At 41.9% G+C, this 25,856-nt stretch overlaps 1 protein-coding gene across 6 annotated transcripts in view; it reads right to left on the bottom strand.

Annotated features, from left to right (window-relative positions):
* SGPL1 (sphingosine-1-phosphate lyase 1) overlaps window positions 1-25,856 on the bottom strand; it is a 53,673-nt gene that overhangs the window by 13,154 nt on the left and 14,663 nt on the right. For all 6 annotated transcript variants that reach the window (XM_059882527.1, XM_005226397.5, XM_059882526.1 and 3 more), the window contains 5 exon segments: window positions 17,616-17,781; window positions 12,016-12,083; window positions 8,503-8,650; window positions 5,756-5,832; window positions 4,253-4,381 (listed from right to left, as the gene is read on the bottom strand). In XM_059882527.1, the coding sequence (XP_059738510.1) occupies window positions 4,253-4,381; window positions 5,756-5,832; window positions 8,503-8,650; window positions 12,016-12,083; window positions 17,616-17,781 (588 nt within the window).

Below are 25,856 nucleotides of genomic sequence, written 5' to 3'. Positions count from 1 at the left end.
CTAATTGGAGAGGCACGGTTTAATTGTAGCAATGCAAGAAAACAAGAGTTGGACTTTGGTATTAAGATGGAAGACTGAAACTACGTCACAGATTTTCTCTCCCTCGGGACATGAAAGAATGAAGGAAAAAAGCAGTAAAACCCTGCAATAACAACAACCAAACAAGGAGATAATCTAATACAACAAACTTCAAATACTGGTGATGAGAAAACAAGCTTCTGAATCATGGCAAAGAGTCAAACACAGTTCCTAATCCCTCCTCCAAGATATGGAAATTGTCCAGATAAAACAGCAAAATGCTGAGAATTGTCATTAATATTCCCCAAGTCTTCAGAGAAGCAAGTGGAGGGGGTTTCCTTATTGTCAGATGAGTGGGTAAGAGGGATGGCGGCTAAGGAGAAACAAGCCGCCCAGGGACAGGGAACACCAGGACTTGCTCTTTAAAGTGAAGACTCCAGGGATATAAGATGAGCTAAAGAAATAATCAAAGCCCAAAGAGTATTATTCTCTTCCAGTTAGGCAGAGTGAACTCTGGTAGGTGACTTTGAATGAAATCGCAGAAGAGGCCGAGATATTCTAACATAGGTGGAACAAAGCTTTACCCAAGCCTTCCCTCTCAGACAAGACCAGACCTGCCATGCATCAGAACAAACAGAATGTCTAGAGACAGTCACCGAAACACGAGCCAAGATGAAAGAAGATGACGTGGTAACTATGCAAACACAGAAAAAGAAAAGAAGGTAGCCTGCAAAATAAAGGCCAACTCAGAAGGTAACAACCTAAGGAACAGAAGGAAATTCCTCCTGTTTCTCACTGTAGGACAATATAATAAGAACAGGAATTCAAGAAAACAAGAGCTCAGAGTGGACACTGAAATAACAGAATGAGGCTGCAGACCTAAAAAAACACAAAGTATCACAAAGCATGACTGCAGAATTACTATATACATTAGGACAGCAAGGAACATATTAAACACTGCTGAGAAGCCGAGAACCACTATGCTGATTACAGGAAACGTTTGAGGTCAATTTAGTGAATCCAGAGAAGGCAGAGACTGAAAACTCAGTGCTCTGGAGAACTGTGTCCATGTGCTAGTCATACATAGCCAAAAAGCACTGAGAGGAACGCTGGGCACACATGGAAATCTGTGAGATCATATTCTCTTAGAAAACTGAGTATCGTAGGAAAACCATGGTGAAGAGAGGATTTGGGGGAAAGAAGCTTTCAAGTATACAAAGGTCTCACATGTAGAAAAAAATAATCATGGAACTTCTGTTTTCAGCAATATACATTATACATCTTGGGCCACCCTCCTATATGAAACAGCTAAAAGAGCCTGCTAAAACATTAACAAGTATTTTTACATCCATCCACGACTGAGCTAACATAAAGGAACACACTGAATCAAGAATTATATGATCAAGAATCATATAAGCTAAGTGTCAAAGCTGGTTTTAACTCGGAAGGTTACTGCCAACTCCTAGATCAGACTTCAAACTTTCACTTTGACAAATAAACAGGAAAGAAGTTTGGGGCCTGTTCAAGGTGAGGCATCTAAGAGGGCATGGCTGAAAACACTGACTTCACCCACACTCCTGGCAGTGAGAGAAATAAACCCCGCTGGTACAGAAGAAGATAGCAAGAAAAATTGCTATTACCCAGATACTCAGGGCAACGAAAAATAAGGATCTCTCAAGAATGTACGCTGAAACTGCTTTTATTTGAGTGTGTGGTCTGAGTTCAGACTACTTCCACAGTACAAAACTATGGGCTGAAAACTGGACTTACACTGGCTCCGATGTGGCAGTACTTCCCAGCCATTCCCCAGTAACTGGCAGAAGTAAATACAAATCTCTGAAAGAACTTAACTTCAACCATCAAAGTTAAGTTTATAGGAAAACCCTAACTCATAGGGGAAAAAAAAAAAATCAAAGAGATAAGGATACAAGACAACATAAGTAAAACCAGAACAGAAACAAAACAAAACAAGTAAGGCTCATGGAATTATCAGACATAGAATGTAAAACAATTATGTGCAATATATTTAAATAAACAAAACATATGCCAAGGAAAGGGACTACAAAGAACCAAACCAATTAAAAAAAAAAAAAAAAAAAACAATTCTCAAGAGTGAAAAACACAGTAAATGAAAATAGAAACCCAATGGAAGAACGAGTAGCATACACACAGTTAAAGAGGGAATTAGTAACACACCTGCGTGTATCACCCAGCTCCAATGTTTCTTAACTCACAGCCCATCTTTCTTCTACCAGCAACTGCCCAAGCCATTGCTGCTATCGAGAATATCAGTTGTTCTAACAGTTACACCTTTACAGGCTATCTATTTTGGGGGACTGCTTTTAAATATGAACTAGAGGTGTGTTAGCCTTTCTCACTCTTTCTTTCATATCTCTTAACTTTCTATTCATCTCTCTGGGTTTTATTCTGGTTAACTTGTCTTTGTTCCATAAATTTTACTCTTAGGAACCATGAAAATATTTTACATGGCTATAAATGAACTAGGGCTGATTCTGGATCTGAAGTAGGAAATGTAAAAGATATTTTCACCAAATAAAAATATTTTGTCCAAAAAAAAGGGGGGAGGATGGGGAGGAAAGAAAGGAGGCTTTCAAAAACTACTTTGAGTCATGCAAAAAGACACAGGAGTCAAAATTAAGAAGCTCTCACTGGCAAAAACTGGAGTAATCTGCACATCAATCTGAGTGACAGCTATGGTAGATTGAAGCATACACAGTCCCTACAATTTATCAACCCCACCACTGACAGATATTTGAATTATTTCCAGTATTTAACTATCATGAACAATGTTGCTATGAATATACATCTATCCTGATATACACATGTACTAGCTTTCCTAGAATATATCCCAAGAAGTGGAATTTTAGGGTCATAAAATATGGATATTTTCCACTTTACTAGATAAACTGCAAATTGGTTTTGTGGTTGTTTAACCTGTACTCTCTTAAAAGTTCATAAAGAGTCTAATGGCACAGAATACCCAGGTACTGTAAGAATACTGGCATCTGTGTTACCCATTCATCTAAGTGCCATAAGGGAACCCACTTATGATTCAGTTTTTAACAGTTTTAGAATTTTTTTTTTTTTAAATGAGTGTCTGGAATACCAGATTGATTTTTCATGGTGCCAACTGAAAAGTAAAACCCAATGCTGCTTACTGGGGGAGAAAAGAGTAACTATAAAATGTTCTTGTCTTGGATGGGCCCTTCAGTAGTTTAACTTGCAGACTTTATGATGATTAGAGAAGTATGACAGGATCAGCACCTAGAGGTTACCATTATAGTACCCCGGGTTAACTCCATCTTGCATAAGCTGAAATTTAGTTTTTTCTAGAGAAGGCAATACCAGTCTGTAGTAACAAATCTCAGTAGAAGTTCATCAATCACAGTTTAGGAAAACTAACAAACATCTACTAGAAAGAACAGTTGAGAGAAGGAATCCTCGTGTGTATCTTTAAATACAATGACTCTTTCTTTAATCCTAAATCAACTAAGATTTGATTTATGGCAAAACAATATCCAGCTCAAGCAAAACAAGTATATCAAAAAATGATGAGATGCTTTGACAAAATTATACAGCAAGGAGATCCAACCAATCAATCTTAAAGGAAATCAACCCTGAATATTCACTGGAAGGACTGATGCTGAAGCTCCAATACTTTGGCTACCTGATGCAAAGAGCTGACTCATTGGAAAAGACCCTGATGCTGGGAAAAATTGAGGGCAAGAGGAGAAAGGGACAATAGGGGATGAGATGGTTGGATGGCATCACTGACTCAACGGACATGAGTTTGAGCAAGCTCTGGGAGTTGGTGAAGGACAGGGAAGCCTGGCGTGCTGCAGTCCATGGGGTCACAGAGAGTCAGACACGACTGAGCGTCTGAACAATAACAACAAAGTGGTTAGGTGTGTGGGTCAAAGAAAGAAAGGGAGGGGGAGAAAAAGAGGAGAGGCAGGAGAACTATCCTGACAATGTAAGTTTAAAGATTTTCAAAATAAAAGACTGAAGAGAAAAAAAATCTAGAAGATATTTACTAAAATGCTGATAAGCCACTAATTACAAAATTGCAAGTAATCTTTAAAAATTTCTGTTCAACTGGATCTTCCTACAATAATCATGTATTATTTGTGTAATAATGTTTTTAATAACCTTCTACTTTATGCTAAAAAAAAAACACAAGTCATATTATAGAATGTCATTTGCGTATACTTACACATCCACAGGAATCTGGTCCCCCATTGAATAGGGAACAAGCCATCCTCACAATCTCTGCCTCTATCTTCCGGAGTCCGGGGAAGATGTCTGGATGCAGTGGATTACTCCATGCGAAATCTCCATAAGCCTACAGAGAAACGCAAGCACAAGTGGAGACGCTTACGTCATACAGGAAAAAGGATCAGGCAAACCATGTTAGATACAACAGGAACTGGGAAAACGGTAGGATACATCCTCCGGTCTAAAGAAGATTGAAGTGTTGTAGTGGAGGAGACAGGCATAAAAATTATTTTGACAAAGTGGTAACAGAGAAAGTATAAATGTGGTTAAAAGCACTGACTAAAAACACCCACCAGACCCAGTTTGAAATCTTAGCTTTATCTGTCACTTCTAGCTGTGTAATCTTAGGTAAATAACCTCACTGAGGCTGTTTCCCCATATGTTAACGAGGATAATCCCAGTACACAGCTGATGGGGTTCTAGCCGTAAGTAAGATAAGACACACGTGAAGCACACACACGCAAAGCACTTAGTAGAGTGTGTGGCACAACTATTTTCAGTGTGATAGCAGATCTGTGTATGTACATGAAGGTAAGGGGCCTCAAAGAGGGAGTAGCAAACATTCTGAGTGGTCTGGTGGTGTCTGTTGAGTGGAACCTTGAGCCGTGAATAGGAATTCATCATTAAGAACAGGTAGCAAGAACAAGGGAAAGGAAAACAACAAAGGAGCAAGGCACTCAGTAAACAGAAAAGGCAGCGGTTAGTGTTCATGTGGGAAAATCTGGCTCACGAAGGGACTGGCATTTTTGGTTGCATAAGCAGCTTAGGATTTGTCCTATAGACAATGGGAGTCACTGAACGATTGTTAAGCACAGAAGTAAGGTCAGGGTATTATGTCAAAATACAGCTGGGCAAAACATGTAGTGTGTAGTAAGCTGTGCACAGTTTCATAGTTCTAATAATCAAACACAAAGACCTTAGAAAGCAACAGTCCAATGCCAATTTTGTATGACAAAGTGAGATTTAAAAAATAAATCTGATTAGAAATGGAAGAAGCTAAAGCAATTCTAAAGTCAACCAAAAAATATGAGAATTATATGAATTATAACTGAGACCACTGCTCATTCTCAGATTCTGTGATTTGAGACTCAGGAAATCATGACCAAGTTTCCATCCCTTATCTCTTCTGATCCAACAAAATATATCTTATCATTAATAATCGCAAATGATGGACTACCTTCCCTAGCAATCTGCTTTCTACACAAGGTGTCTATTAAGCCTGGAGACATAAATAACATCTTACTTTTTTACAGACTGAAGATGTCTTGGACAATGTTATGCATTTTTGTCTGTTGGGTAAGAGACACTGAACCTCTTTAGTTTTAACAATAAACTTTGCTTAAGTAATTTTTTTTTTAATTACAAGAATAAAGAGAAAAAGATGTGATCATCTAAACCAGCAGAGCCGCACACTCCTTCCAAGGACTGAGCACTTGCTCACCTTCACGAGGAGGTCGGTGAGCTCCTTCTCCCCACTATACACTGCTCCGGAGGCTTTCCCCTCTTGCCACAAGACATCTGCAGAGAAAAGGCAGACCACTGGGTCAGTAAGCAGGAGCCTCTGGGGAGACAGATTCTAAAGAAGAAACAGGGAGAAACTCCTCTGTGTACAAGAGTTGGAGCAGAACCTCCAAGGCGTCCTTACATTAAATCAAGAAAAAGAGCTTCAGTAAAGAGTGTCACAGCAAAATAAAGATGAAAGGTCAACCACCACCATCAACAACAGTGTGAAAAAGGTAGCAACAGCATCTAGGTACAATAGAGAACGTCCACTAGTAACGTCGTCATCCCCAGCTGGCCTCTAACAGCAGAACCACTTCTTCTGTCTACACTCGTTTTCAGTTCTCTGTATGGCTCCGCTTGACCTTTTTCTGCAGTGGCTTCCACCTTCTCTCCCTTTTTAGCCAGTCAAAGGGAGTGTGGAAACTGCTATGGGCACAGTTAGCAGAAAGAGTAAGGCAAAGTGCAAAATTTCAGCACAGTATCACCAGAGCTGGAGTCAGGGAACTGAATCTCTGACTGGACAAACCATGGTGAGATGTGAGCCATCAGCATCGTCCTCAGACAAGCCTGGAAACCCATACAGAGTTAGCCACCTGCTTCCAGCAACATGTGCTGCAGCACTCAGCGTCAGCAGCACAGCCAACACTGGGAGAAGGACCAGAGGAAAGGTTCCTGACCGGGATGTGAGGTCCGACCTTCCACTGTTCTCTGAGGTCCTCCCCCAGAAACACTCCCCAATACCAACAAATCCGTTCACATGGGGGTCTCGGGTCCTTTAAGACAACATGCCTGTGCCCTACTGAAAGTGAGTGGTGAGAATTATAGAAGCACTCAAACTGAAAACTGCTGCCATGGTTCTGACAAAGCCAAGGTCCGCAGCTCCAGTGAGAGCACAGACTGAGCAGTGACTATCCAGACAAACCCTCGTTCTCATGTGACCAGCAGCTCTGGCTTGTGGCCAAGCTAACTTTGTCCTCAGAGGGACTGGTTTGTGACAGGCACGTCTTCAGACCAGAGGTCACCTGCATTTCAAAAGTAGGGTGTGTGTTTCATTTCCTGTTCTTTTACTGGAGCTGCAGAGTAATGGCAATGGACAGCGACTTAGAAATGGAAGGGAGGGAGACAGGAGGCAGCCAACCCAGCACTCATAATTGTAGACATCTTTAATCTACAGGTCTCAGAATGCTAATCCCTGTTTTATATCCTGTATCATTCCTGGACTGTATCTAGTTTTGTATCACCTGATCAAAAATATCATCAAAAATTCAACACATGTCAATTAGAACTTTTTTTTTTTTTTTTTTTTTTTTTTTTTTTTTTTTTTTTTTTTTTCTTCCAAGTAGTTTTTATTTTTATTTTTATTTTTAATTTTTTTTAATTTTATTTTATTTTTAAACTTTACATAATTGTATTAGTTTTGACAAATATCAAAATGAATCCACCACAGGTATACATGTGTTCCCCATCCTGAACCCTCCTCCCTCCTCCCTCCCCATACCATCCCTCTGGGTCGTCCTACTCAGCCATTAAAAAGAATACATTTGAATCAGTTCTAATGAGGTGGATGAAACTGAAGCCTATTATACAGAGTGAAGTAAGCCAGAAGGAAAAACATAAATACAATTAGAACTTTTAAAATACAATATGGTACCCTGGATCCTAGAACAGGAGAAAGGACATTATAGAAACCCTGGTGAAATAGGAATTGAATCTGTGGTTTAGGTAACAGCACTGTACCAATGTTAATTTTTTTTTTAGTTTTGACAAATGTACCAAGCTTATTTTAGATGTTAACATCAGGAGAAGCTGAGTGAGAGGTTTGTGGGAAATCTCTGTATTATCTTTGCAGACTTTCTATAAATCTAAAATTATGCCAAATGAAAATGCCTATGTTTAATTTATTTGTAATATAATCCTAAGTTTGTAACAAACATGTTTGCATTAATAATAGTTAACATTTATTGAAATTTATTGAGTACCTATTATAAGCCAGGTATTATATGCTTATATGTATGACTGCATGTAATCGCTACAATTATCCTTTCAGGTAAGTACTACAGTTACTATCCTCATTGTAGAGAGACAGATACAGAGGCATGGAGAAGTGAAGTAACTCACCTGAGGCCATCTTGTTAAGTGGCTGAACCAGATGTGAGTCAAGCCTGAGTCCATGGGCTGTACTCTTAACACTAGGCTGCTAAGTGCATTTATCCTTCCTACATGCATACATGTACATGTGTGGGCTTATTACACAAAACACCATTAACATTCTGAGAGAGAGAGAGAGAGATATATATCATCTGTGTTGGTGTTTTGAGGATGAAATTATACTGACTTCTTATTTCTTCTGTGCCTCTATACAGATTCCATAATTTCTAAAATGAATCTCTATTTCAGTCTTATCACATATTTTGTCTTTCCAAAAAACAAATCTATTTTATTCAGGCTTAGAAAAGAAAATGGAACCAAGTTCCATCTTCTCTGAGATCTGCTTGCTTTATAGGTGAAGAATGAATCTAAATACAATTTTTAAAAGATGAAATTCAGCCTTTGAGACAGGAGGCGGGCCCTCCTGAACACAGAAGCACCAGGGATGAACTCTACTTAACCTCTATAAACATCCATGATGAGCGAGTGACCAGCCACGGGAAGAAGTAGGGAGCATGCATCTGCTGAGAAGCGTACCCTTCGAGCTGTATTCTTTGAGTTTCTCCAGAACGGCAGCCGGGCTCAGGCCTTGAGAGGGCAGGGCTTTCACGTAATCTTGGTCCACTTTCAGGAATGTCATGCTCTTGCTAATATCTTCCTTGGTCTTGTTCAACTTATCTTGGATCTCCAAAGGTAAGGAAGATAAAGTTAACAGGAGACAGGAGAATACAGTACTGAGAGTGAAGAACCAGTTACGTCACCAAACCACCACTCGGTGCTGGGCACTGCACAAGTGCTCGAGAACAAGGACGGTACTTTTTCTTAAAGAGGTACGTTGACATTTGGACCCCTTCACTGTTATCTCACCTGGACAACAGTCTCTTAAAGTCTGCAAAGTCAACTTTCTCTCGAAAGGTCAAAGATACACTCGGTTCCCCACCCCACCCCGTCCCTTTCCTTTGTCACGTTGCTATCACCAATGCTTTGCTTGGTTTGCATTTGCTGAAGTCAGCACTTCTCTGTGGGCAAGAGTCAGACCTTGTTCATGCCTTGACAGCAGCTACAATATATGCACCAAAGAAACCAAGGTAGAACCATGAACAGTAGCCAGAGAACAGGCCAAGCAGCAGTAAACAGATTCCGGTGCTTGGGCAAGTGATGGGCCCCTTCACCAGGCACGCCCAGAACCACCAGGAACTGGAGGCCTTACCAGAATCCCCACACAGAAGAGTAAGACAGAAGTGCCGGGAAGAGCCAGGGAGGCTGCCATCTGTCTCCTCAGGTTGGAAGCTCACACTGCCCCATTCTCCAGTGCCAGGAAAGTGGTCCTTCTGCCACATAATTTATCAACTATGGTTATTTCGTTTCCATCCTCATCAGACATGTTCTTTCATTCCTTCACTTGGTAAACATTTGTTGAACTACACAGCAGTGATACACAGTGAACAAAACAAACTCAGGCAGTACACAGCTTAGGTGGGGCAGGGCTAAGTCCTGTCCTGAAGCTTATCTGTAAGCATCACAGTCAGAAAATCAAGGTAATGAAAAGTGCTAGGGTAAGAGGGGAGGGGAGGAACAGAGCAGATGGGAAGAATACAGCAGAGGCTGCCAGTGGTAATGAGAGACTCCTGGTTTGCAGATTTAGGGAAGGGTGGCTACACATTACGACTTGTGTGTGTCACAGTGACATGGTTTCAGCCCTATGTCTGCTAAAGTTTGATGTCTCATTCCCAGCATTTAGGTTGTCTCATCTCTAGCAGTGGATGATTAGAATCCAAGACGGTCTTAGATGCGGCCCTCAAAAAAAACACAGGGAAAGCCCCTCCTTTAGAACATGTCTGTAACAGTCTATCAGGCAGGCACTGGCAGGAAGACCAGGGCACACTCCTGGACAATGCCAGGGCAGCATGTGATGGACATGAAGATATTTTTTAGATTTAAATAAAGAACTGTGCTGCATAAATGTAACCAGAACTATGAAAGCTGGGCTTCCATGCACAGATGATGCTACTGTAATAAAACAGACAAAAATGACCATGAGAGGCATATGAGAAAGCACAGCAAGCACTTCCTCAAATCATCTCATCAATTCTTGCCTCAGAAGCTCCACTGCATTTTAATTTCTTCACAGCATTTATCTCGAAGGGAAATTCGTATGCATTTGCTTCCTTATTCATTTTCTGTCTTTCCTTAGTACTGAAATGTAGATTCCATGTGGGAAGGGCATGGCCTCCCAAGTGGTCCTACACTATGTCCCCAGCACCCAGAACGGTACCTACGCTGAGCAGATGCTCAATGAATGAGGAGGGACACACACACTCGCTCAAAACGAGTAACTTTTGTCTCTGCACCTCAACATCTGCATCTGAAAGTTGAAAGGTGATTATACATTTTCTAAGTACCTTCCAATGCTGTTGTATTTACTGAGTAACAAAATTGAATAGTATCTTCCAATGCTGTTATCATATAAATTTAATGGGTTCTGGAACCCCAGCATTCATTTGTATCAAAATTAGAAATGGAAGGAGCAAAGTGTAAGGAATAAGGGCAGGGGAAAAATACAGGAAATGATAAGGGGAAACACTCTTCTCCCTTGTAATCAGCCTGTCCTCTGTATCCTTCTTCTCCCCTGCTCTTTGTTCTCTAAGGACTACAGCAGATTGATTTCAGGGCTTAATATGATTAAGGGTCAAATAAAAGCCCTCATTTCTCTCCTTCTCCAGCCGTTACTACTTCCACTTCCCCACAGGAAATGAACCTAAAAATACAAAGTTCTGGGAGAGTTCACACAGTGGTCTGAATGAACATCAGTCAAAGGCTGGAAGTAACTGCCGTCTTTTCTGATTTGGCCAGGCAAGGGGGAAAGGAACTGAAAGCCAAAAAAGAAAGAAAGCTTGCAGGAAAGCTGAGGGGGAAGGTGGGAGGCAGGGGAGATGACGCCATCGAGGGTCGTGTGCCTTCGTTAGAACCCGCAGAGGGGCCTGCCCTATTTGTCTTCATCTGTGATAAAGAACCCGTGGGAAGGCAGAGGCGACTGTCTCATCCTGAGCATGGGTGAGGTCAGAGAGGAGCCAGTGAAGGGAGCAGACTAGACTACAGATACGAACAAAGAGCAAGAGGACAGCTCTGCTCTCTAAGTTTCTGAACCTGGGATCAGCAAACTACAGGCCTAATCAAACTACAGGCCGAGTGTGGACTGTGGCTATGAAGAGATTCTTGCTGCAACACAGGCCCACTCCTCCACCCACTGTTCTACTGCTGCTTTCCCTCCACAGGGACAGAGCTGAAAAGCTGACAGATGTGGCGTGGCCTGCCACGCCTAAAACGCTTCATATCCAGCCTGTTACAGAGAAAGCCTGCCAACCCTGAACCATGTAAGCACTCAATCCCTGCTAAGTATCTAAATTCAGCTCAGCCAAATATTGCTCCGCTTCCCTCGTAGCTTAGTTGGTAAAGAATCTGCCTGCAATGCAAGAGACCAGGTTTGGATTCCTGGGTCGGGAAGATCCCCTGGAGAAGGAACTGGCAACCCACTCCGGCATTCTTGCCTAGAGAATCCCCATGGACAGAGGAGCCTGGCAGGCTACAGTCCATGGGGTCGCAAGAGTTGGACACGACTCAGCGCCTAAACCACCACCACCAAATACTGTTCCAAAGCTTCCTGTCACTTCTGTCAGGTTGTCTAATTTCAAATTTTTCCTGAACAGACATCTCCTTTCTCCTCTGGTCAAATATGGTGGAGAAAGAGTGTCGTCACGCTTCTCACTTGTGGCACTTCTGGCGTTGAGTCTGATGGGTCTCCGCTGCGTGGCCTGTCCTGCGACTGGAGGATGTTTAGCAGCATCCCTCGCCCCTGTCTGCTCAGTGCCCAGAGGATTCACCTCCTCTTCTGATATCCAAAAATGTCTCCAGATGTGATCAAATGTTTCTTGGAGATGGGGGACAAAACGCACCCAATCCCCCTTGAACTCCTAGTTTTAGTAAATAGAAAGAGGTGTGATGAACATGGGGGAGGGAAGCAGTAGGGAAAAGTGAAATGACTCTGCTTACCTTACGACCAATGATAGGCATCTTCCGGATAAGCTTAAAACATCTCTTCTTAAACCTTGACCATAAACCTAAAAGAAACAAATGGTTCTATTGAAATTCCCATGGATTATGACCTGATAGTCATAATGTATGAACTATTGAATATTCAGCATGTCCTCTGTAATCACACTTGCCTTCAGATTACAAAGGTAAGTTTCTTAAAACAAAAAAACAACTTTTAATTTTTGAACAAGTAATATAACATGGTTCAAAAAAATAAACACACACACACACTCTCATCTATCCCCCAGACCCTCATCCTACCCCCAGCTTAGTACAACTACTACTAGTTTCTAGATACCCTTCCAGAGTTTCTGTATGCATATACAAGCAAGAGGGAAGACTTGTTCTTGTCTTGTCTCTTTTACACAAAAGGTAGCATACTCCAGCACTGCACGAGACCTGTTCTACTCAGCAGCAGTCTTTTACAGACCGGTGCTCCCTAATGCAATCTTACAACTGTAGAGTATTCCATTAGATGGACGTACCTTAGTTTATTTAACCTGCCCTTTCCTGATGGAAACTTAGGTTGTTTCTGATGTCTGCTGTTACAAACCACGCTGAAATGGCTCAGCCTTGTAACACATGCTGTACTGCATGAGAGCATATCTGCAGGATAAGTTCCCAGAAACACAACTGCTGGGCCAAGCATACCGCAGACTTCCTTACCTTCCCAAGGTTGCCAGGCGCCCAACACTTCTCTCCCCTGCCTCAAAATAAATGACCAACCCATGCATCTTCTCAGAATCTGTGCTCTAGTCTCTCATTCAACACATATCCCAACAACATTTTCTGGACCTAGAAAGGCTTTCAGATATCATGGACACCAATCAGACTTCATTCTGTTGGGCATAGGACAAATCTGAAATCCTGATCCTGTAAATTACAATTATTATAAATACATGGCATCTAAATACACAGTCATGCCTTTTAATGAATTCACGTTCAGTGTATCTCAACTGACTCCAACAGCAAGATTTTGAGGCTGGCATAGAAGGCACTGCCTACTGTCCAAGGGCAGCTGAGGATCAAAGCATTAATAACTTGCTCAAGGCCGAGGATCATATCAGTGATGGGGCAAGGATTTAAATGAAGTCTCTGTGTTTCTAGTCCTAGACTCCTAGGACTCTATACTGCTTCACATGCACAACAGAATTTTCAGTTATCTCAAATGAGTTTCAAAGGAATCTAGACCTATGCTTTCTGCAAGGATACAAGGCATGAACTGAATGAACTTTGCTGCTTTCCTAGGAGATATGGGGATTCCGATTTCCTTGCCCAAAAGTAGCTTTCAACAACCAAAGAAGGTGTCTCCACCACCTACGGGTATTTATTAAATGGTGCTATGCATCTTTACTGGTAGTGTTTGCCTAGGGTGCATCCGTAAGTGCCTAGCACTGAGGCTGACACTCTATAAATGTCTGGGACAAAAGCAGGTATCTAAGACACAGGCTGACTAAGACAAAGGGCTGAAACCAGTTACTTTTTGCTTAAATTTTAGAGTATTTTGTTTCAGTCCTGAAATCTTATGGTACACAGAATACTGTATTCTCTTCTCATTTACAGCATTTCTACATTATTAAAAATTCTTCCAAAGTGTATTTTTAAATGTCACCACAACAATCCATCAAACGAGCAGCATTTAGTGTTAGATGGTTCAGCTGCTTGTTATTTGATTATTTCTAACAGTGTTAAAGCTGTAAAGATTCAGAACTACTCCCTATTTTAATGGATGAAGCAATTAATTAATGAGGTAGAAAGAAGTCTAAAAATCAGCAAGCTGAATCAGGTGTCTGAAAGTACATTCATGTGACTGGGAGGAGGAGAACACATAATTTTGTGAAATCTGTGAGATAACACGGTACAGAGTAAAAAGAACAGAATACAGATCAGACACAGAGAAATTAAGAATGAAAAGACCATGTGGTCGAGACCTAAAAAGAGTATCTCCAAAGTAAAAACCAAGAACTGGGAGAGTGGGACTAACAGAAGGTGCACCACTGTGCACAGAATAGGCAACTAGTGAGAACCGACTGTGCAGCTCAGGGAGCTCCAGCACGGTGCTCTGTGTGACCCAAATGGAAAGGAAATCAGACAGACGTGCATACGGACAGCTGATTTACTCTGCTGTACAGCAGCAAGTAACACAACAGTGCAAAGCAACTACACTGCAGTAAGAGTTAATTCTTTAGAACAGTAAAAACCCCCAGAGGTCCAGAAAGAAAAGTAACGAGAATGTTTTAAGGTAATCAATAGGAAATGCCAGTGTGACAACAACAATGCATGGCTCTTTTTAGTTTACAAATCCCTTCACACCAGTGATGCCACTCAAGCCTCACAGCACTCTCTGACTGGGTAAAGCAGTATAAGTATGCCCATTTCACTGCGAGGAAGCAGGCTAACAGGCTTAAGGGCACTGCCCAAGGTGCCATGGCTAGAAACCTCCTCCAACCACAGAACTCTGATGTCTACTGATGAACTACAGACAATCCCACAGGTAAAACCAACATCAGTGAGGAAGGATGTGAGCTGATAACCACAGAGAAGTAGAAGAGAGATCACGCCTTAGAAGACTGCCAACCCTGCCCTACCCTCCTGCCGTGTCCAGTTCTTATCTACCTGTGTCCATGCTGTGTTCCACAATTACCCTCTCTCCCTCAGAAGGGTACGCAGAATTTGAAGATCAGCAAAATTTTTCACTAGTCAGACTTTAGACTCCTCTAGGGCAATACACCAAAAGGAACTTGATGCTCACTAATACACAGAACACTTCTACGTGAGCAAGGTGCTAAAAAAATTGGCAATTCTATCAAAATTTCCTGATCTCTGGAGGAAAGACATTTCTATCCGTGTCTAAAGTTCAAGTTGGAAGTTATAAAATAAAAAGTGTGTTGTGTATTTAAGCAATATGAAATTGCCAATATTCAGCAATTTTCAACCTACGAAATTAATTTTGTATAATTCAGATATAGAAAGAGATGGGTGCATGCATGATCAGTTGCTCAGTCATGTCCAACTATTTGCAACCCCATGGACTGTAGCCTGCAGGCTTTTCTGTCTGTGGAATTTTCTAGGCAAGAATACTGGAGCAGGTTGCCATTTCCTACTCCAGAAGATCTTCCCAACCCAGGGATTGAACCTGCATCTCCTGTGTCTTCTGTATTGGCAGGCAGATTCTTTACCACTGAGCCACCTGGGAAGCCATAGACAGACATACAGATACATAAACAGTGGCTATCTCTAGGTAACAAGATTTCAATTTTATTCTTATGGTTTACCATATTGCCTGATTTCATACAATGAAAATGTACTGCTTTTATAGTAAGAAAAAATGTTACTAAAAACCATGCAATGGCTTGGAGTTCATGAAGATTTAGATGGCACACACCATTAACACACTGCTAGTGTTAGTTTTCTCATGGCATGCTCAGAGCTGGCACACTCGTTTCTGAACACTAAAGGCAGGTAGGTAAGTTCCAGGACCTCAGATGGCTGAGCTGCTACTATGGGTTAAACAAACTGGACACGGGCACTGTGGGCTGCACAACGGAAAATACAAGTAAATACCTAAAGCTAATACCCAGCATATTGAAGAAATATAAACCTCAAGGTCTCTGACCTTGACTCCTGTCTGACCAAGGTCTCTGACCAAGACCAAGTAAATAGATAGTTTCTCTAACAGGAAGACATGCTTATGATAGTAAGTAAGTAAATCTGTAGTTCAGATTTACAAATGCGCCACTTTAAAAGGAAAAGCACACAGAACAGTGAATGCCAGGAGCTGAGGAGAGAAAGTAGTGGGAAGTTCAAGTTTCATGGGCACAGAGCCTAAAATTATGAGAAAGGTGGTGGTGATGGCTCCCTAACAATGTAAGTGTTCTTAATGTCACAACTTTCCACTTAAAAATGGGTAAAATGATACATTTTATGTTCTATATATTTCATCACAACAAAAAAAGCAAGAACTGCTACTCCTTAGAACCCTCTGGAATCAGACAGAATGGTGGGCGGCACTGAATCAAATGCTTCCCAGGAAAGGAATAAGCCTGAGCAGAAGGACAAGGGTTGCGTCTGTTTCCAAACCATGGAGCAGATGAAGCACAAGGGTTAGTCTGTCTAACCTGTCATGAATTTGTGAGAAAGTTTTGCAAGCACTAGGAGCAGAGACTGAGGACATTTCACCTCTACTTTAATTAAGCGCAATGCTAACTCTGCTATAACTTGGCAATGTGGCACAGTGTTACCGGATGGCTGGCTAGTCGTCATGGTAAAGGGATAAAACAGAATCTGGCCTCTAAGCTGACTTTCCTAGGGGAAGAAGAAAAAAAGCAGAAAAAAATATCAGTTGAAGAGCCTCTTCAAATAGATGTTATCAGGGAAGCAAACAGTTAATGGAAATTTTAAACAGATGGGAAATGATAAGGAAGTCTCATCAATGTTTCTAACTCAGATACCCTACTGTGGGTGAGGAAGGGGTGCAGGGGCGTGTACGGAACACCCATCACCTCTCCTACTGCTGACTTACCCAACCCAGCCCACAGGGGAAGAATTTGTAAGGAGCTCACACACAACCAGGTGGTAGGCGGGTGGGGGGGGTGGTGCAGGGAAAGTGAGCAGGGTCTTAGGAAGATGAAGATGAAGATGGACAAACTGATCACTACAAACTTCTCAGTTTCCACACTCCCTGAGGAGTGGCCTTCTTTTCCCATCAGTCTGGCTGCCGGAGTCCCTGCACAGGAAGCTCAAAGGGTACTGTCTCCTGACAGCAGAGGTTCAATTCCAAGAGGACAGGGACCCTGTATTACTTGTACTGTAGAGATAGCTCTCGAAGAAGGCAATGGCACCCTGGAGTACTGGAGTACTCTTGCCTGGAAAATCCCATGGATGGAGGAGCCTGGTAGGCTGCAGTCCATGGGGTCACTAGAGTTAGACACGACTGAGCAACTTCACTTTCACTTTTCACTTTCATGCATTGGAGAAGGAAATGGCAACCCACTCCAATGTTCTTGCCTGGAGAATCCCATGGACGGGGGAGCCTGGTGGGCTGCCATCTATAGGGTCACACAGAGTCGGACACAACTGAAGTGACTTAGCAGCAGCAGAGATATCTCTAGAGCATGGCAGTGCCTGACACACAGCAGACATTCCCATGGTCGCTGCATGGGTGCTGTTCTAATTTCACATAATCTTTATTGAAAAAAAAGCCTACAATGAAAGCAATAAATCCATGCTTGGAGAACTCTGGGTGACACAATTATGTTCTAGGCAAGAAAGTAAAAGTGAAGAGGGTTTGAGCGACACTCTGGATCCTTATGATGACTAATCTCTCAGGGGTTTTAATGTAAATTGCAAATCCAGAAAAATCAACATAAACAGTTACAGTCACACAAGAGTCCTATTAAAACATTACCAGTCAGAAGGCAATGCCCTTTCTATCTAAATAGATTTTAAAAATCAGAACCAAACCAACCAGGCAAGAGGTTAGCCCAATCCGTTAGCCCCGAGTTCCAAAGCTGGTGTTCACTCCACTGTACCTTTACAGAGGGGGGCAGTATACTTACTCTCTGGCTGGAAGACAAACTCATACACCCAGACTATCAGCAGAGTCCACACGACACTCCACACAATCAGCTGCCAGGGCTCATACTTGGTACAGTGCCCATTCACGTAGTTCTTGGCCTTTGTGGAATATACTTCCAAAATCTCAAAGTAGGGCTCAAAGGCCTTCTAGAAATACAAAAGAAAAAAAATATTACTTTCAGAGAGAGAAAGGAAGTCTGTTCTTAGTTTGTTTTTCAACCTTATGTTTTCAAGGGCAAGGCCATTCATGATGTGGCCCTACCCCAGCAGTAATCTTATCATCCTCTGAAGTCCGCAAAGCTTCTGCTCCAGGAACTGCAGCGGACACTGCCCCTTAACAGACACGTGGACTTTGACAAAGTTTTTGATCCTCTGTCTGTAAAATAAAAGGTTAGGCTGGGTCATCATTTCAGTCTAAAACTTCTGGAAGACTGCAGGATTTACTGTCCTACTGTCTTCTTTGTTGGCTGCACCGGGTCGCTGCAGGGGCACAGGCTTTCTCCAGCTGTGGCACATGGTCTTAACTGCCCCACGGCACGTGGTATCTTAGTTCCCCGACTAGGGATCGAACCCACATTCCCTGCATAGGAAGTGGATGCTTAACCCCTGGACCACCAGGGAAGTACCCATCCCATTATCTTAACTCAAACTAATCCTCTCAATATCTTTCTCTTCTTCTCTTCTTTATTTGAATCTTTCCCGTTCTTTAACCCAAAAGGCAAACAGACAATTCACGGGAAAAGTCCCCAATGCTGGGAAAGATTGAGGGCAGAAGAAGAGGACATCAGAGGATGAGATGGCTGGATGGCATCACCGATGAACATGAACCTGGGCAAACTCCAGGAGATGGTGAAGAACAGGAAGGCCTGACATGCTGCAGTCCATGGGGTCGCAAGGAGTCAGACACGACTGGGCAACTGAGCAACAACAACACAACCCGAAAGGCAGCAGACTGTTTCTGTAAAAGGCCACAGGCTAAATATTTTAGGTACTACAGGCCAAACAGTTTGTGTCACAACTACTCAGCTCTGCAACCACAGCAAACGCAGCCACAAAACAGAGGGTGAAGACTTGAAGGGAGCCGTGTTCCAACAAAATTTAATTCCAGATGCTAAAACTTGAATTTCATGTAATTTCACAATCACAAAATACCTTTTTTATAAAAACAGTTGCAAAATTAAAGTATCATTCTTAGCTCACAGGCTATACAAAAACAGGCAGCAGGCAAGGTTTGGCCCATAGGCCATAGTCCACCCATCTCTGCTCTAAGGTCCCATTTGACAAAAACTCTTAAGGCAAGGAACTGTATCTTATGACATGAATCATTCACAACAGCTAGCACTAGCAAGAAAAAAAAACCCTCTCCTCTGAAAAGTCACCAGAATACCCAACTCATGAGAGTAAATTCACTCGTGCCTCAACACAGAGCTTATGACAATGTGCCATGCAGTCGACTCATGATCTTCATCTCCCTGCACGGTTGGGGACCTGAAGACTGACCAGATCCCAGCCATATTCACAAGCCCCCCAAGTGCCCCAGACAAATTAAGTTCATCTTTAGTTTGCCATTCATTCCCTTCCTCAACATTTATGAAGCTTCTCCAGTGTTTAAGACATTAAGCTGGGGGAACATCAAGGTAAACAGTGTAGCTTCTTGCCCTTACAGAGCTTAGAATCTAATGAGAGAGGCCATACATACACATGCAGACACACATGGGCACACGCATAAACAAATGAGTAATCAGAACTACTCAGGATAAACACTATAAGAAGGATGCTAAGACAGATCACTAAGGAAGCCCTACCTCTCTCTACCTGTGGGGAGATGGGGAAGACAAGACAGAGGATAAAATCTATAGAATGACCAAATAAAAGTCTCTAGGCAGAAAAAACAAAAACTCATACCCAGAAGACAGAAGAATAGCGGCAAATGCATCAGGGAGCCTGGGAATGGCAAAAAGCCCTGTGCAGTAAGAGCACACACAAGATGAGGGCAAAGACTGGACTCTGTCTTCTCCAGAATTCATCCTCAGCACCCAGCATGGCGCCTGGCAGACAGGCTGTATCGAACAAAGGCTGGGACAGTGGCTGACAGAGACCAGGTAAATGAGGGAACACATCAAGTTACAAGCGAACCGAGGCTAGGAGGAGAACACTAGGTCTGGATTTAAAATGATCTTAAAAAAAAAAAAAAAAAAAGCACAGATGGAAGCATAAATTGACAGGTACTTTTGTAAGTGATTTGTCAGTATCTATTAACATTTTACGGAGAAGGCAATGGCAACCCACTCCAGTACTCTTGCCTGGAAAATCCCATGGGAGGAGCCTGATAGGCTACAGTCCATGGGGTCGCTTAGAGTCGGACACGACTGAGCAGCTTCACTTTCACTTTTCACTTTCATGCATTGGAGAAGGAAATGGCACCCCACTCCAGGGTTCTTGCCTGGAGAATCCCAGGGACAGGGGATCCTGGTGGGCTGCCATCCTTGGGGTCGCACAGAGTCGGACACAACTGAAGTGACTTAGCAGCAGCAGCAGCAGCAGCATTAACATTTTAAATGTACATTCATTTTGACTCAGTAATTCCAATTTTGGTATCTACCTGTTTGTATCTATGTGCATGTTCAAGGACATACACTTTGTGACAGCAAAAGAAAAAAATATAAACAAACATAAACATCTACTGATAGAGAAACAGTTAAATAAACTATAATATATACATTTTATATATCCATACTTAGCAGCATTAAAAAGACAGATTTAAATGAACCACAATGAGAAATTTCCAGAACACAGTGTAGAGTTTAAGAAAAAAGCAAACTGAAGAACAATTAAAAACAAAACAAAATGCATGGGTTATTAATCAAGAGAGCAATTTTTTTCTAAGATAACTTCATGGGAAAGGAATAGAAACAGGACAGAGATTATAGAGACAAAAAATTTTAGTTAAGAGGATTGTTGAAATAGTCCAAAACAGAAATAAACTGGGTTTGACAAGAGCTATGTATCAGGGCCAAAAAAACAGCACAATTTGAAAAACAATTTTAGAAGTAGAACAAACAGGGTTTAGTAACTTATCAGACATAGGAAGTATGGAGCGGGAAGCATACAGATAATTCCAGATTCTCAAATTCTCGTTTGAGAGACTGGGTAAGCAGTGACAGCATTAACTGCGGTAGACAAGAAGAGGGGAGGGAGGGAAGCTGAAGATGGTGGAGGAGATTGTGAAAAAAGACAATGCTGCTGCTTTACATTCCTGTTGGCAATCTACATGCCATGTTCTAGCAGTAGCATGAAAGCTTAGGAGGAGGATGGATGGCTCAACTAATGTTTGCTGAAAACATTTGTGCCCTTACCAATTAGGCTGTGGCATACAGTAATTAGCACTGGGCAATTCCTGGGTCCCCAGAGGGCTATCCATAGAAACACAGCTTATTTGCAACCCCCTCCCCACAGTTCTTGGTGGTCATTCCCTAGAGCACACTGTTGCTATCAACAATCAATGCTGCACAGCAGTGGCAGTGCCGGCTGAGACCTGAGAAAGAGCAGAGGAGTCTACTATCATCGAAGGTATGTCATAATTTTGATTATTACAGAGCATCTTCTAGTGTTAAAGCTGTGATAAAACCAAATGGTTAAAAGTGTGCATGAACGGGACGATGGGAGAACCATCATTCCAGCTTTGCAGATCAGTTTTCCCTCTGGTGATTCTAGCTCCTAGTTCACCCATAAAATAAAGAGGTTACCAATGTCAGAAGATAACTGGATGTTATCATAGCACTGACTGAACAAAAAAGTAACATACTAGTATTAGGCAAAGGGCAAAGGATCAGCAAATGCTGACTATTAATAATTCCATTGTTAAAAGCCTATTAAAATACAAAGGCATTCCTTGCTAACGTTTACAAAATTATATTCAGCAGAAGTATATTTTCTTTGTAATTGCTCTGAGAAGATAATGGGAATCCGTGAATTTGAAGTCTTTGACTACATCTCCTTAAGCACAAAGAAACACCTTTTAAGGAGATGTATTTCTGTATTCTCTTATTCCAATGATAGAATGCTACTGTACTTGGACGGGTCCTAGCAAGTTTTCTGAATAGGTAACTAGTTGGTCACAGAAATTACACCTCCTGGCCTCACTCCAGGGTCCTTTTAGGTCACCACAAACAACCTAGGCTCAGTCCTCAACGAAGAAGCACCTCACAACACTGGCGGCTCACGGCGTGACAGGGCTGTGCGGTAATGTTTGCTATCTCCTTGGATAGCAAACGGGAGGCCGCAGTTCCTCGGGGCCTTGCAAACAACACCAACCCTAGGCTGGATTCTGACGCAATAAGCCAGCCCTGGGGAAGCATGCAATCTAAATGCTGAAGAGAGCTTTAGAGACCAAACCCACGTTTTCATTTTATAGAGGCCCTGACGTGGAACGGGGTGCCTAAGCTCATCCGGATGGGCTTGCGTTAAAGCAGAGACTAGGAACCCAAGCCTCCCGACAGTACCCAGTACTCTTTCCAGCCCTCATTCTCAGCGGCACAGGCAGAGGAGTACTAAACACATCACAATCCAGCGCCATTCCCAGAATTTTCTTTCTATACTCTATGCTCTGGGTAGAATATACCTTGGATATATGGTAACATACAACTACAGAGGCTTCTATTTATTCCAACTTAATCTCTACACTGTGTCTCTGGAAACAGAAGAGCTATGAATGGTCATCTACGAAGGCCACTAGCTTATTGTACAACTCCAGGCAATTACTTCACCTGTCTGGGCCTCTATTTCTGTACCCAGAAGGGACACAGAACATTCACTGAATAGTGTCTGTGTGTGTGTCTGTGGGGTGGGTGTGGGTGTGGTCTATTACGCAAGGATCTTCTTGGTATTGGTGAAACTTGCACCAAAAAGCATTCTCTTCTTCATACTTCGTTAGAAAACTGAAAATGTATTCTTGTAGGAAAAAACAAAACACTTTGCTCAATGAATGTATATAAAATGAAAGTAAGGAATACCATAAATCTTTTAAAAGTATATTAAAGGAAAAAGATCAACTTTAGTGTGAAGATTCAAACATTAAGCACTTTAAGAAGCTATCAAATAATGATAAAAGTAACCAGACTTCCTCTTTCTCTTTATCCCATTTCCAATCTAAAGGTTTATTCAATAATCCTAATCATTATTAAACAAAAGGCAACCGCTGGAGTGTCTGGGAGCTTGGTAGCATTCTAATACTGAGCTCTTTCACCCCCTGTGTCATTTCAAGGGTGCAAGACACTTTCGTGACCACGACAATAGCAGTCTACAAAGCTAGTAAATTTAGGGCCTGTTGCTTTTTAGACTGAGTTTCAAACTTTCCCAATGCAGTTCCACAGAAATGTATTTTACAACACAAACTCACATATATAGCAACAGAAGATATAAAAACAAAACAAAAATTTCCAAAATACTTTATACTTTATTACTAGTGACAGACTTACATTTCTTTTCTATTTCTTCCTTCTTTTTAAAGGTTTGGCCCACTGAATTGATTCTACATCCCTCTAAATGGATCATGACCTTCAGGTTTAAAACCAGTGTCTTAGAGTGATTTCCCTCCTGGCTTCCTTAAATTCAGAACGTGACTGTGTAACAGCACAGGAATTAACACTAAGGTTCCACTCAACACAATCTCAGTGCTTTTTATACTTAGGGTTTATTTTCTTAACATTTTCACGAGGCCAGGACTATGATGTGACAGAGTCCATCTAAGTCCAGGAAACTCAGAATTCTTGCATCACAAATTACTTTCCTATCAGCACGGACCTACAGATCTCCCCAATGATATTAACCATTTTCAGTCCTTGAATCCCTTCAAGAGAACATGACTCTGTAAGCAAACTTTGCATAATGGCGCCATCCACATCTTCTTCCCCCTCTCCCCTCCAAAAACCTTCTTTGAGAAACAGTACTGGCACCATCCACATCTTCTTCCCCCTCTCCCCTCCAAAAACCTTCTTTGAGAAACAGTACTGCACCTAATCAACTTCCTGATTATGCACTGATATTTTTTCCCCATTAAATTTCTTAATTAACAACTCAGACCAGAAGAAGCATTCTAAAAATTACTATCACTCAAAGAAGGTATTTCCAGACCCACAAGGGATGATGCTTCTTTCCTTAATAATAACCATCCTTTCCATTACAGGGAAAGGATGGTTATTATTACTTCTAACCAGTAGAAGGCACCAAAATCATCCAAGGAGCTTTTCTCAGATTAATCCACCCTGCAGGACTGTACGGACAGAGTGGAGCCCAGAAATACATATTTTGGAAAATGTCCTCCAGGTGACAGTGACATCCTCACTTGGTTAGGAACCCTTTCTCTACACCATAACATGACCCCTTCTCTCCTCATCCCCTACTTTGATAAAAGAAATACTCAGTAATTGAGTTAATATATTACTGTGCTTAGTCGCTCAGTTGTGTCCGACTCTTGGCAACCCCATGGACTGTAGCCCACCAGACTCCTCTGTCCATGGGATTCTCCAGGCAAGAATACTGGAGTGGGTTGCCATTTCCTTCTCCAGAACATATTACTAGATGGGGTAAGAGACATCCACCAAGCTTAACTGGGAGTGTTAAAGCTGGGGCCCCGCCACATCAATTCACTGCTCATGGCTAATATTTATTCTTTGGTGAGACACTAATGATCTAATCTAATCTAATTATAGATACTAATAATCAAAATCCTCTAGTAAAAGTGCACAACTCAACACTCAATAGTCTTTCCACAAGATCCCGAAGTCTGAGCTTTAAAGCAGGAATGGGCTGTTGAGGAAAAGAAAAACCTGTTTTACCCAGTCCACCCACTGTCTTAATGTCTTAAAAGCAAATCATACTCTAATGACTGAGACTGCAATAAGGGCATGAAATTAAAATAGAGAAGAAAGCCAAAGAGTTAAGAGCTTATTCTTACTTTACTTCTACTCTAAAAATAGGAGGAAAAAGTTAACTGAATCTGATTCTCCTTCAGATTACATTCTGCAAAACTTCAAAGTATAAAGTAAACAGGTAAGAAAACACTATTGTCTTTAGAGCCTCAAAAGGCATTAAAGTTTATCAGCAAAAACAGATCACAAGCCCAAAGGGAAAACTCCCTTGAGTCATTAAAGAAATTGAGCAATAAACCAAACAGCTACTCCAACCAACCAAGGGTAACTGTGTGATACAGGAACGTTTGAAGGCAATGAGTCATCATTTCTTAGGAGGTAAAAAGCAAACCATATACTTCCCCCAAAATTCCGCTATGTAAGTCAAATGATCCAGTATCTGAGAAGTTCGTCTCAAAACGCTTAACTGTCCACACTTTCCCTTCCAGTCAGGCCTCAAGAGTCAGATATACATTCTCAGTACTAGTTCACAGGCCTGACAAGACTGACTGCTCTACACTTAACACTAGATTATTTGGGCAAAGCACCTCAACCATCACTGGAACACAATCTTGGCCTCTGAGAGGAGACAGCCATGCAATGTAACACAGTTGTTAAGAGTGCATTCACAGAAAATTCAAGTTCCTAAAAGCTGGCAGCCCCAAAGACTACCAAATGGTTGTTGAAAACTTTTTATTAATTTAGGTCAGGAGCAGGCATCCAGTGAAGACAGATGCTGATTCTGTCAACTGTTAACTCTGAGCACCGCTCTTCTAAAATACATCAAAAAAGACATTATGGGGAGCTTCAACCTAGCAGAGAATACTGAAATACACAAAACTAAGTTCAACAAGCAAAAGGTACAGACTGAGGGATACAGTTCGTGCTCAGTCACTCAGTCATATCCAACTAACTCTTATCAATCCCACGGACTGTAGTCCTTCACTCTCCTCTGTCCATGGGATTTTCCAGGCAAGAACACTGGAGCAGGTTGCCATTTCTTTCTCCAGAGGATCTTCCTGACCCAGGGATCGAACTGGCATCTCCCATGTCTTTTGTATTGGCAAGCAGATTCTTTACCACTGAGCCACCAGCGTTTTCTTGGTAAATATGACCTCAGGCCGAGGGAAGTACGGAAGTAGGGCAGATGTTGAGGGAAAGCACTCCGCAAATTTGAGCACATAATGTTGCCAAATCTGCAATGAACTCCCAGAGTCTCTTACAGTCAGTAGCTAAATGACTTACTGTGCACATGTACACAAAGTTACCTGTCAAAGTGCAAAAGAAGTTCATCATCCTCTTAAGACCAGAAAG

Source organism: Bos taurus, chromosome 28 (assembly GCF_002263795.3).
Source record: "Bos taurus isolate L1 Dominette 01449 registration number 42190680 breed Hereford chromosome 28, ARS-UCD2.0, whole genome shotgun sequence".
In the NCBI taxonomy this organism is placed as follows: domain Eukaryota; kingdom Metazoa; phylum Chordata; class Mammalia; order Artiodactyla; family Bovidae; genus Bos; species Bos taurus.
Note: the sequence above shows the minus strand (reverse complement) of the source record. Positions and strands in the feature narration are given on the sequence as shown.